At 39.3% G+C, this 13618-nt stretch overlaps 1 protein-coding gene across 1 annotated transcript in view; it reads left to right on the top strand.

Moving 5' to 3' along the window:
- GDNF (glial cell derived neurotrophic factor) overlaps positions 1-1216 on the top strand; it is a 104504-nt gene extending 103288 nt beyond the window's left edge. Inside the window, exon 3 of the mRNA XM_082242696.1 lies at positions 395-1216. Within this exon, the coding sequence (XP_082098822.1) occupies positions 395-870 (476 nt within the window). The 3' untranslated portion in view covers positions 871-1216. The remainder of the gene's footprint in view (positions 1-394) is intronic.
- Positions 1217-13618: the final 12402 nt, after the last annotated feature.

Raw genomic sequence — 13618 nt, 5'->3', positions numbered from 1 at the left:
CTTGGTCCGTGCAGCGCAAAATAACAGGTTCACTTTGGTGGCTCCACCATCTCTATTTTGGCACGGGTAAGAGTAAACCCTGTGTAACTAACAACCTGGGGTTTCATAGAGCTAAGCATTTGTTCACTGCCTCTAATTACAGTGCTGGGTGCTTAAGTGGAAAATTGCCTAGCACCAGCACTGTCATGTGGGAGGAAGGGGAGTGAGTCGCCACCTCCCCTATACCTCAAAAGCATTTGTCTTGCTCTTTGCATTTGAACAGAGTAGCAGGAAAAGAATGTGTTGGTGGAGCTGCTAAGTGAACCTGTTGCCTTGCTCTTTTTTCTATCTATTTTATTTATTTTGCTTTTCTGACATGATATTCTAATCTACTGTTTTTGGATTTTTTTTGCAGCTGAAATACCTGATGACTATCCAGATCAGGTTGACGATGTGTTGGAGTTCATTCAAGACACCATAAAAAGACTTCGAAGGTCATCCAACAAGCAAACTCTCTCCCGGCGAGACAGAGGGAGACACGTTGCTGCAGAGACTCAAAGTTCCAGTAAAAAATCAGGCAAAGATAAAAAGCGTAAAAACAAAGGCTGTGTCCTGCGGGAAATACACCTGAATGTGACAGACTTGGGTTTGGGATATGAAGCCAAGGAAGAACTAAAATTTCGATACTGCAGTGGCTCCTGCAGTAACCCAGAGACAACTTATGACCAAATTCTCAAAAATTTGACTATCAAGAAAAAGTTGGTTAATGATAAGGTAAAGCAAGCATGTTGCAGGCCAATTGCATTCGATGATGATGTCTCCTTCTTGGATGACAATTTAGTTTACCACACCTTGAGACAACATTCCGCCAAGAAATGTGGATGTGTTTGATTTTCATTTTGTGGAAGGCCGCTTGGCAGTGTGTGTCGCATTCCTGATGTAACACAAAGGAAGGGATCAGGGATCAAGATTCCCTTTACAGTATCCTGAGGTTAAGGATGAAGAAGAGGACCAAGGAGAGCTGGGCATGGTGCCATCCTGGTGACCCGCTGAGGGATTTGTCCTGCAAGTGTGAGAGTTAGAAATGGCTCTGGGGGAAAAAATGGCAATCGTGGCGCCCAGTCATGCGCTCTTGTAGGAGGATTGTGTTTTCACCATTATATATATGACTCACCAGCAGTGTTGACTGGAAAGGTCAATAACCAGCTTTTAAACACAGGCATTTATACATCGTGCATGTCAGGTTTTTTCCTGTATGTTTTTTTGTACAACAAACAAGTGTATTACATAATCCATTAGCTCTGTATTTTGGGGTTGAATTAAAATATTTGCTATTATAGTACATGTTAATTCAGTTCACTTTAAATCCATTGGCATCCTTATAACAGAACGTTAGGTAATACAGTTCTTCAAATACTGTAACTGTAAACCATAGAAAACCTCCAGTTTATAGCCATGTGAGGTCATTTGTCTTCTTTAACCCCAGACCAGCAGGCAAGGGGTACATGGATTTCAAGCTTTTTAATAATCAATTTGGACTTTAAGGGTATTCTGTAACCCAGAACAGCCAATGAAATTTATTAGATTTGGTTAGGCTAGTGTGTAACTTTCCACATCCCCCAAGCGCTACTGATAAAAGGGCAAATCCAAGTTAATTTACCTAGAGAAAATGATTCAAGTGGTAAAGGTGTTTAGTGCATAAATTGCCACTGGTCTATCCATCCTGTAATATGCCGTTCGAAACTCCTGATCAAGTTGACCTACAAGGCCTTCAGCTTGGACCTTTCTTTTTAAAATAGATTTCCCCATAATCTTTTATGTGACTGGCACATGTGAAACGAACATCAAGGGCAGATGCTGCAGGTTTGACCAGGACATTCATGCAGTGTATTACAGGATGATAGACCCCATCTTTTATTGTTGGATCAGTATGTATTTGCACTAGGAAGCAAAACTTTAAGGATTTTTTCCCTAGCAGGTACAGATTTATTTTTCCAACCAAGTTATCTCTTATAGTAGGTTCATGTTGACTCTTGATGACAATCCCTATGGTGCTGTTGACAGAAGTACTGTTTTGTCAGTAGCTGTTTTAACTGCTTAGTCATCAGTATACTATGAAGGTGGCCATAGATGACCAGCGGGCTGATTTAAAAAACAAATGAATTCCTCTATTCAAACAAGCTAAGTGGATAGAGGAATCCTCCCCACTGAGACGTATTCTGAAGGCGGGACTCCTCCTTTAATCGAGAAGTTCTCCAACATTCCCATTCGACGGGTATGGCCATACATGGATTGAAATTCATCTGGTCCCTGCTGAACCAGCCACATTTCAATCCATCTATGTCCAGCTTAAGACCTAATATCAAAATTAAAAAAGGCATTTTAAGTATGCTACACCATGCCACAGTTGTCAGGGGATAATTTGGACCTGTTTTTGGAGACAAAGCATTAGAGTGAATATTTTTCCAAGACAAAGGTCTGTTTAAAAAGGAAATCTCTACTTTCAACTGTACACATTTTATAGATTTTTAGAAAAACCTAGTAGATACCCATCTTATTCTGTTCTTTAGAGGTGGAGATTAAGCATTCCAATGCTTGTTTAAATCTTAAAAATGAGAGCCAAGTAGTTGGTACTAAATTTACTATATTCAAATAAACATCCCATAAAAGAATGACACCTCTAGCATACTAGACATTCAAACTGAAAATTAACTCCATTAATTGTCATGTAGAGTCTCAGAACATCCTCAGAAGTAGCTCACAACTCTTCCACAACTTAAAGTATACCTAAAAGCAAAACATTTAATTTTGTATAGAGTGGAGAGGGATTAGAACACCTCACGTTCTTAATGCTGTCTGTGCCCCCAGGAGATTCACCCTCTCTATCTGTCCTGATTACTGTTATAATTAAAAGAGAAATTAAAAGAAAATCCTACATTTTGGGTCGTCTCCAGAACAGTAATGGAGGGAAAACCTGCTATTGCTGACCTCCTTAATTCTTGTTAGTTGAATATGCAATTTACAAGTATACAATTATATTATGAATATACATTTTTTTTAATCATTAATCTGGCTACTTGTTCTGGGTTAGCAACTGTATTCATTTAATTGGGTTGATTACCTAATCAAGAAGAGAATTTTCACTTTGCAAAGTGAATGTTCACTTAGCTTAGCTAATAGGGTGAACTTTCATTCTGTTATTTGGCAGCAAAAATCTTTTTTTTTATCTTTCTTTTTATTTCCCTTGCAAATGATTCGGTATTCAAAGGGAACAATGTTCCACCACATTCATTTTTCTAAAAGAACACTTATACACCTTTATTTAACCTCATTGGATAATCATGACAGCCAGTCAACTAGCCCAAGAGAGGCCAAAAGGCAACCTTAAAAGCGGGTCCACCTTTCAGAACCTGTTTCATGCTGCAGCCATATAAGGGCATAACACTTAACATAGTCAGTTAGCAGGGACCCACCTCCGAAAACCCCCCACCCCTTACAGAACCCTGGGGTTCTTCTTTACACAGGCTCCTGTCAATATTGGAATTCAGTGCGGCTGTGCGAGCCTCTGTCTGCATAGCCGCGTCATTCATTCCCAGGATCTATGAACGAAAAGAATTCCAAGTCCCATCTGAAGAGAAACCTATATTTCCAAATTGAGCACAAGTGTGGTGACGTCACCACCCTTGTAGACCTTTGTATTGATACTTCTTCCAGCCCCATAACTGAGGGCCTGTACCTTCATTAAGGATCTGCAGCTGGTAAAATAGTCTGCAGAAGCCTGAGCATTTCACCCTCAATCCACTGATTGAAGATAAAATGCTTCGCAGGCTTCCCAAAAGAAAATAATATGCACATTTTCTTAATAATCATTATGGGTGGAATTAGCCTTTAAAATTGCCTTGTAGATAAGCAGGTTAATTATTAAAAAAAACGTATATCTAATGAACTCACGTATGGCCTAGAAAGGCTGTCTATATTTATGGTCTGTCTGTTCTTTGAGGGCTGTTTTCAAACATTTATGGATCAACCACTCAACACAGGTTATATAGATTGTTATTTTGGGTTTACAGAAGATTTGTCTTTTTTGTTTTTCTTTGACAGTACATTAGTAATTGGTCCATGAGGCCAAAAGGACTACTTGATGCCATGCATCCTCACAAATACATGAATATATAAGAGATATTTATTGAGAATTAAGTTATTGCTATTTATTACAGTCCAGTTATGAATGTTTCCTGTTTTTTTTTTCCTATTTATTGCATTTTCTCTTCTTTGATGGTGCCAAAGTGAAGCATGCTCTCAAGGGCCACATGAGACCGATGCAAACAAATTATCGAATCACATTCTTTACCCTTTTTTACAGGTGACACATAAAGGTGGTTGGTGGCAAATTAGTTTACATGGTTAATTTGAAAAGCTGCTTCATACTAAATAAATTTACTGGCCAATTGTAAGAGGTAGCAACCAGGTAGAAGTCCACAAAAGGTGCCACACGCACCAGTAAATATGTTTGTCCAACTCAGCTACCAGTTACCAGCCTAGGAATGGTAACATGGAAGGAAGCATCAGAGAAATGTGTAGAGTGCCTTTGCTGATTTTTTTTATTCTGTGAATTAAAACTGCTTGGCTGTCATGCAGGTCCTCTATATTTCCTATTTTGAGTCACTAACCAAGGACAAGCAGGCATTGAGTTCTGACTGTACTCTAGCTTTTGTGATATTCATGCTTGTCTCAGATCAGTGAATTAAAGTATGATGGCAAATGGTCTGCAAAGGGCAACAAGGAACTCAGCAATGGCATCCTTCATATTTAAAAAAAAAAAATGCAGTAGTCAAAACTTTAGTAATGATCATTGATATAATAAGTTCCAAAAATGCTTTTTTTTGGTATATTTGTATGCATTTTGAGTGCACTGGTTAGAGCTTAAAACAATATCCTATCAACAAACTAATATGTACCACATAGCAGTTCCTTGGCTTGTGGGGCTATTCTGATTCTTCCAGTTCAAAAATGAGTTTGGTATGGTCTGTTTAATCATAGTGAGGCTAGGGTTGAGGGTGATCAGGGAAAACAGTCTAAACATTAACAAACGTGAAGCATTTTCATTCTTTGATTAAAACAAGCTTTTCCTTCCATTAAAAATACATGGTATACCATTGATAGTTGTCTCTGTTCCAGTTGTGTTGGAACAGGCTCATAGGTCCTAGATTATCTGAAGAACCAACAAATGTCTCTCACATTTCAGTAAGAAAAGTTTATTCAATGAAATTAAAAATTGTTTTTCACTTGTGTGATGCTGCTACCACTTTGGATTACAGCCTTTTATGAACTTGCATCAAACATCTGTTTTGGTACTGAGAAGTATGAAATGTTACAAAATGTTTTCCCTAGAATTGCCTAGCTATTTAGATGTTTTGCAGCAACATTATTTTATGTTTCTGTTTTTAATATTTGACTCACAATTTTTCCCATTTTTATGAAAGCGCTTGCCAATCTCCAATTTGGCTGGTTTGAGTTCAACTGTTTCATCTCAAATTCTACCATCAGCAGTCATTAAATAACTTTGTCCTTCTCTGCTCTGCTGCCATCCATAAGAGGTGAAAAAAATAAAAGTTCCAAAGAGTTCTAAAAAATTGTTGGGTCCCATTTTGCTTTTTTTTTAGGATCTTGAATCATTGAGCCAAGGGAGAGCTTAGAAGTAAAAAAATGGCATTTGGTATGGAATATTTTTACGAGTTAAATACGTAGATATGACCCAGATCCTGTTTTTTGTACCAATTCCCTTTACAAAAATATGTGGAAATAATGTGGTTCTAAAATGCTTGGCCTTGTATTTGGACATGTGTGCACTGCCTATCAACTGTGGGTTTTAATGTAGGTTTTATATGTACACAAGGGTTACATTCTTTAAACTTTAAAAGTTAACTTGACTTAAGCTAGACAGTTCAAAGAAAACAGAAAGTGGGATTTTTGATATTTGGTCAACTTTGATGGACATCCTTTGGCTGATAGCTGCCATTGTAGGCATCTATCAAATGGACATCCTTTGGTTGATAGTTGCCATTGTAGGCATCTATCAAATGGACATCCTTTGGCTGATAGCTGCCATTGTAGGCATCTATCAAAATGACTGTTAGGCTCCACGCACACTGGGCTTAAAAAAATGCCAGTTCACTTGACTCATATAGAGAATTTTTTAGTACACATGTTTAGGTGCGTTTAGTGTTTTTCTGCCAGAAAACTCCAATCAAAAACACAAACCAGAAGGGTTATTTTCCTGCTTTTAAGCGCTGAGACTAAAATATGCCTTTAAAGGTCCTAATGTGCATTGGATAACATTGAGCCGCTTTTACGGGCAAAACACAAAACTCCTGTAAAGACAGCGATTTTTATGCCGGTGTGCATGGACCCTTTGTGTGTTAGAAAATATGAGCTCCAGCTATACGATATTTAAAAGGGAAAGCTTAATGCTTTATGGTAATTTTTTTTATTTGACAGTTCAAAATTGACATCTTTTTAAAAATGTGTTTATTTCTTTATATAATCTTTACACATAAACATCTAATTTACTCCGTTCACACTGGGGCGACCTGTCAGGCGACCTGGTTGCCTGACAGGTCGCCTGCCATAGAGTAGCTGTGGACCCGTTCTAATAGGAGCGACACAAGTCACTCCGACTTAGAAAAAGGGTCCGGAGCTTCTTTGGGGCGACCTGGAGCGACCTGCATTGACTTCAATGATATGAAGTCCATGCCGGCCGCTCCGAGGTCGCGGTGCGAGCTGCGCACCGCGACCTGTGAGGTCGCCCCGGCAAGTAGCGTCGCCCCAGTGTGAACGTGGTCAGTGCATTCATAAATATTTGCACAAACTGCTGGTCTTTCTAGATAGAAAGTCTAGCACTGCCTGCATGCTTGTAGGTGGCTTGTTTGTAGCTGGATTGGCTAGAAGGTCCTGTCTCTGCTGGAAGAGGGGGTAGGTGTGATCCTGGAGTCATTTAGCGGTTTTTGTATCCTGACTTTTTGTGGTCCCTAGTTAAAGTTAACGGCAGAGATGTATAATAAGTTTGAGAAAGCTATTGATCTGGAAGTTTTTAAAGTGTGCAAGAAAAACACTATACATTCCCTTTACATATCCTATATTATCTATTCAAAAACTTTGCATATTCATTGGCGGTTCTAACTGAATCTGTATTTAAGATTAGTGAGTGGTCCTTAAACAGGGTCTGTCCATGTCACGGAACTCCTCACCTTGAGCAGCAGCAGAAGACAGTACAGAACTTTAAATAACCTCCCATGCATTTGTTGCTAACTTGGTCACTATACACTGTCTAGAGTGCAGTGTAGACACAGAACAATGTGACTCCATCCAGTCAGCAGTATACATCTCTAGCTGACAGATATTAAATGAACTGCTCCACTGAACCCTTTTACAGAACTCTCATCAGTCAATGCTACTGATACAACTTTTTGTAGTATAAAGATGGAATTGCATAGTTCTGGTTTTACCCCATCTGTCATGTTAATTGTTTTTGACAGTGGGATTTAGAAATAGCCTAAACATACAAAAGATATAAAAAATGTATTTCTTTTTTTAAGGCACAAATTACAAAACTATTAAAAATAAATAACTAAAAATTGGCAAATAAAAATTTACAAAACTGACACAAATTGCAACATTTTAGTATTTTTATGAACATTTTAGTACACAATTTAAACAGTCTTTATTCCAAAAGTTTTATTATTTTTTTAACATCCGACAGATGGTTGTGCATTTCTGATTCTAGCTTTTATTGGAAAAAAAGGGTAAAGTTTGTGATGGTTTTCCTCCAAAAATGGTATAAAGCTGTAACCATTTGCTTATCTGAATGTTAAAATTTCACATACCTTTGTTGTCTTGGTTCTTTTGTGTTATGCAACCAAAGTTCTCTACAAACTTTATTTTTGTACTATATTCATTTTTTAACTTTTTATGAAATAAAACTCATTTCTATCATTCTTTTGGTGTTTGTTTTTTTTTTTTTTTAAATGGTCAATTTTAAAAGTAAGCGGTAATACAACTGATATTCTGATATTGTAATCAGAAAGTTGTGTTTTGGCAAAACAGACTTTGTTTTTGCCAAATATCTTTTTTGGAAAAAGGATTGTATTTCCCACTTAATGGAGGGATATTTGGAAAAATAGGCACTGATCACATCAAAGGAAAAGCTAAAGGTTTATCTTTTGCTGTCTGTTTTGTTGACTGATTTCCCTACACTTTGCACCCCGGAGGTGCAGCAGAAAGTGGAAGAATTTCTCTACAAAGTGAGAGGGAATTGCTAGTTGAAACCCTCACTTCTGGTGCTGATAACAACTTACATTTTGGATTTCTCATCGATTTCTGTTGCAGTAATGATCATCGGGATATATAGAGAAGGAAAATCTCCCTAGCCAGGACACATAAGCAGTAATGACCTGACGGGTTCAAACACTTTCTTAAGCCCCGTACACACGCACAGATTGTTGGCCGTAAATTGTCGGCCAACGTCTGATCGGCCGATTGTAGGCTTGTTAGTATGATGCTTCCGACAACCAACTGCGACTTTTCGTCCGAAAAAAATCTGTTGTGCATGCTATAAAATTTTTGTTGGCCAACAACAGAACGGCCGATTGTTCCTCAGTCAGTACAGATTTCGGCAGACAAAAATCAGATGAGCAAGACTGGGCATGCTCAGAGAAGTAAAAACACACGGAAAGTCACCCATCACATGACATCACTTCTGAAGTTGTTTTTTGTTGGCCAACAAAAGTCCACATTTCAACTAACAAACACTGGACAAAAGACGGCCGATCGGTCGGCCAACAATCTGTGCGTGTGTACGAGGCTTTACTCTTTTCAAATCATCTTTGGTTTCATTACTCTAATAATACAGGATTTATATGGCGTCAACAGTTCAAACTTTGCTTTACATAAAATGAAAGGAGATAGGGCAATTACAAAAAAATTCAAAACAAGATTAGGTGGGCCCTGCTCATGAGTATTTACAGTCTAAAAGGGAGGGGCAAATGATGCAAAAGGTAGTAGCTGTGAGGCAATAAGTTAATAGAGATAGTAAAAGCTCAGTTGTTGGAATGAAGCAGGATAGATTTCCCGGATAAGATGGGTCTTCAAGGGTCTTGGGAGGAGTGTTGAAGATGGTTTGGGTAATTTTTGAGACAAAGTTGGCAATTTAGCCCAGGGCAGAGTTGTGGATGGCTTGGTATGTTAGTCATTTGAATTTTTATATGGGCGAACAGAAGCCAGTGGAAGGACTGGCAGAGAAGGGCGGCAGACACTAAAGGATTGGTGAGGTGGATTAGTCTGGCAGCAGCATTTATGATAAACTGAAGGGAATGGATAGCTTGTGTAACATGTGGCCAACAAGGTGAGAGTTGCAGTAGTCAAGGCGCGTGCTGGTTAAGAAGGGACATAATTTGGAGATGTTACAAAGGTAAAGGTGGCAATATTTGAATTGAAACTGGATGTGGGAGTGAAAGGAGAGATCAGAATCCAGGATTACACCTGGCACCTTGGCATGAGGGAAGGAATTGATCATTGTGCTATTGATGTTAATGAAAGTCTCACATCAAAGTATGTTTTATGGGAAGTGCAGACTTTCTGTTAAGATGTTGGATGTTATTTACCATTACTGTAAGTTTAAAAGGTTGGTGTCATGTGGGAAGACAAAGCACAATGTAAAGTACAGAGTTATTTTTGCTTTTAAAGTGAACCTTGACTCAAGCAAGCCTTGCCTTTTGAAAAGTGTAAGACAAGTCATCTGTGGGTGATGTAGCACTGACAATAAGCATTTTGCAGTTGCTGTTTTGCCCAAGCCAACTTATAGTTCACTTCTCAGTTCTGTATCGGTGCAAGGCAGCCACTATATTGGTGAAGATGCAAACTATTATTGAGCTATGATAGAAATATTTAGGCCCTGCCCCTTGATAACACCATATGATACACCTATCAAAGGCAGGAATGGGCAGGCATTGCCTCTGAAGTCATAGTCTTGGTAGGTTTCTGTGAGGATCAAAGAATAGAGATTGCTCAGGCCCTGAGGAAATGCTGTGCTTTTTTCTCAGGAGTTATATATTGTTTTATCTTAATAACTGCCTGCTAATGAATCCATGTTAGACAGTCAAATTTTACATTTTGAGTTTTGAGTGGTCAGGGCGGGGTTGGAAACTATTTTGGATTTTTCTGCTATCTGAGTTTCCCGTTTCCTGTTGACCACAAACAGGGACTAAGAAAACAGGAAAAATACACATTTTCAAGTTAGAACAGGCATAGAGGAAAATCTCAAGTGGGTACACGTGTTCCCGTGACCACTGTCTGGGATTTACCTCACTTCTGATTTTTTCCTCTCACTAACTGGTGTGTCTACAGGACAGGAAGTGAAGGGAAATATTTCAAATGGGATGGCAGATGACAAAAAAGTGGTTTTAAAGTGGTTGGAAAGCTCTGAAATGAAAACCGAAAAAAGCATATCCCTCTATAGTGTATACTAGCCTCAATCTAAAGCACATAGTTTTGTTCTTATCTGCTCTCTCCTCTCTCTTTTGTAGAGACAGCGTAGAGCGGGGTGTGCCCATTCAGTCCACTCATGTCTCAGATTACACTCAGCTTTATGCTTTAAAGTGTGTGACATCAGATCCCCACCCTCTGCCTTCTCTGTGTATCACTTGAGGCTAGTCACTTCAGTGGTATATGTAAGGGTTTACAACCACTTTAACAATTCACTAATCTAACCAAAATGAAAAACATGGATATCATTTAAGCTTGGATCTGCTGTAAATCTAACATGTCATGTTTAATGTCAAAACAAATGTCCCGTCCCGACCCTGTCTGTTTCTAAAAATATTATGTACAGAATCATGTCAGGTGAAAGAGGTAATAAATATACACTATATTACCAAAAGTATTGGAACTCCTGCCTTTACATGCACATGAACTTTAATGGCATCCCAGTCTTAGTCCATAGGATTCAATATTGAGTTGGCCCACCCTTTGCAGCTACAACAGCTTCAACTCTTCTGGGAAGGCTGTCCGCAAGGTTTATGAGTGTGTCTATGGGAATGTTTGACCATTCTTCCAGAAGCACATTTGTGAGGTCAGGCACTGATGTTGGATAGAAGGCCTGGCTCGCAGTCTGCTCTCTAATTCATCCCAAAGGTTTTCTATCAGGTTGAGGTCAGGACTCTGTGCAGGCCAGTCAAGTTCCTCCACCCCAAACTAGCTCATCCATGTCTGTATGGACCTTGCTTTATGCACTGGTCCAAATCATTTGGCAGAGGGGGAAATATGGTGTGGGGTTGTTCTTCAGGAGTTGGGCTTTGCCCCTTAGTTCCAGTAAAGAGAACACTTAAGGCATCAGCATACCAAGACATTCTTGACAATTTCATGCTCCCAACTTTGTGGGAACAGTTTGGGAATGTCCCCTTACTGTTCCAAAATGACTGCGCACCAGTGCACAAAGTAAGGTCTATAAATACGTGGCTGAGCGGGTTTGGGGTTTGTATAGTGTATATCTGGTGCCAACACACAGTATGCCAAACTATATTTATTGCAACATATACTGAACCTTCAGTGTATCTTTTGCCACATCATTATACATAGACAAGCTTATATCTGGTACAAAACCTAATGATAACCATACCTGGTGTGAAGTGTTGTAGGCATATTCATGCCAGAGGTCAGTACAAGAAGCCAGATTTAAATACAGTAAAAAAAACTGCATATACTGTAAATGTGCTGCTGATTCATTTCCCTTCCACCCAAAATTCCAATCTCGGAAATGAATCATCAGCACAAGTTGCCAAATTATTTATTAGGAAAAGTGAACAGGTTGGGGACCCCGGAGGATCGTGACTCTTGGTTTTTTTTTTTTTTTTTGTTCACATCCCTGCCCTACATACTAATTTGCTTAGGATGTGAGTATTGGATGAATCACAAAAACGTCAATGTTTTCTTTCCTTGGCTGGCACACTTTGGTTTCTGTAGCCCCACTCCTGGATACTGGTTAAACAGAAAAGTTTGAAATAATATATTTCTCCATACTAAGTTGAATATGGCAAGGTCCCTGCTAGATATTCCTGTATGCCCAGGGGTACTTTTTCCCCACCCATGGCACATATCTGACAGACTGAGAGCTGTCATCAGCATGAGAGAATTCTCCAAAAATTCTTGTGGAGAATCCATGAACACGTGAAGGACACAGAAATTCTGTATCATGCGCTCTTTAATGGATTTTCCATAGGAATATAGAGAATTCACAGACCTGGCAGCTTACATAGCTGAGCTTTCAGCCAAGCTTACAGGCTATTACGTCCATGCTGGGGGTCTTTGACAGCAGAGAGGATCCAGGGCAGGACTGAACCTTCCCAATCAGTGACTTAATAGGCTGGGAAGGAAAGATGAGCATAATAGACCTGAAGCATGCATCTTTAAAAACAAGCCAGCAATAGAAAATTCTATCTTTTTTGCTTTGACAAATTACCTTTAAGGTAACTAGGTAAAATGTTTTAGAGATAGTTTGCCTGAAACTGGCACTTATACGGAAGCTATATGAATTTCCTACCTGAAAATGATGAGTAAATTACTTTCTACGTTGTAAATCTACCTATCTATACATTTATTCTATATACACTGCTCAAAAAAATTAAAGGAACAATTTTAAATCAGAGTATAACATCAAGTCAATTAAACTCCTGGTCAGTTAAGTAGAAGAGGGGGGGGGGGTTTTAATCAGTATCAGCTGCTTTGGTGTTCATGAAATTAACAGGTGCACTAGATGGACATCAATGATATGACCTCCAAAACAGGAGTAGTTTTACAGATGGAGGCCACTGACTTTTTTTTCCCTACTCATCTTTTCTGACTGTTTTTCTCTAGTTTTGCATTTGGCTAGGGTCAGTGTCACTACTGGTAGGATGAGGAGATACCTGGACCCTATAGAGGTTTCACAGGCAGTCCAACTCTTCCAGGATGGCACATCAATACATGCCAATGCCAGAATGTTTGCGGTGTCTCCCAGCACAGTCTCAAGAGAATGGAGGGTATTCCAGGAGACAGGCAGTGACTCTAGGAGAGCTGGACAGGGCCATAGAAGGTCCTTAAAGCAGTATTATACCGCTTTTTTTTACTTTTAACTACAGGTAAGCCTATAATAAGGCTTACCTGTAGGTACAATTAATATCTCCTAAACTTGCACGGTTTAGGAGATATTACCACTGCATGCAGCCGCTGACGAGGTTTAGAAGTGTGTCTATGGGCGGACCTTCAGAGTTCCTTCCCGAAAATTGCCGGAAAATTACTCCCGCGCATGCGTGGGAGTGACGTCATCGCGGCTCTGGCCACTCACAGCGCCGGAGCCGCCGAACCTGGAAGAGACGCCGAGGGATCATGTCCGCTCCCACAGCGGTGTCGGGGCTTCGTTCTAAGGTAAGTTTTTCATAATGAGCTAGTATGTGATGCATACTAGCTCATTATGCCTTTGTCTTGCAGGGTTTTTTTTTTTTTTTTCATTATAATATATAATAGTATAGTATAGTATAGTATAGTATACTACCACTTTAACCCATCAGAAAGACCGGTATGAGCTCCTTTGTGCAAAGAGGAACAGGAT

This window comes from Pelophylax lessonae (genome assembly GCF_965119305.1).
Source record: "Pelophylax lessonae genome assembly, chromosome: 1".
Classification (NCBI taxonomy): Eukaryota; Metazoa; Chordata; class Amphibia; order Anura; family Ranidae; genus Pelophylax; species Pelophylax lessonae.
Note: the sequence above shows the minus strand (reverse complement) of the source record. Positions and strands in the feature narration are given on the sequence as shown.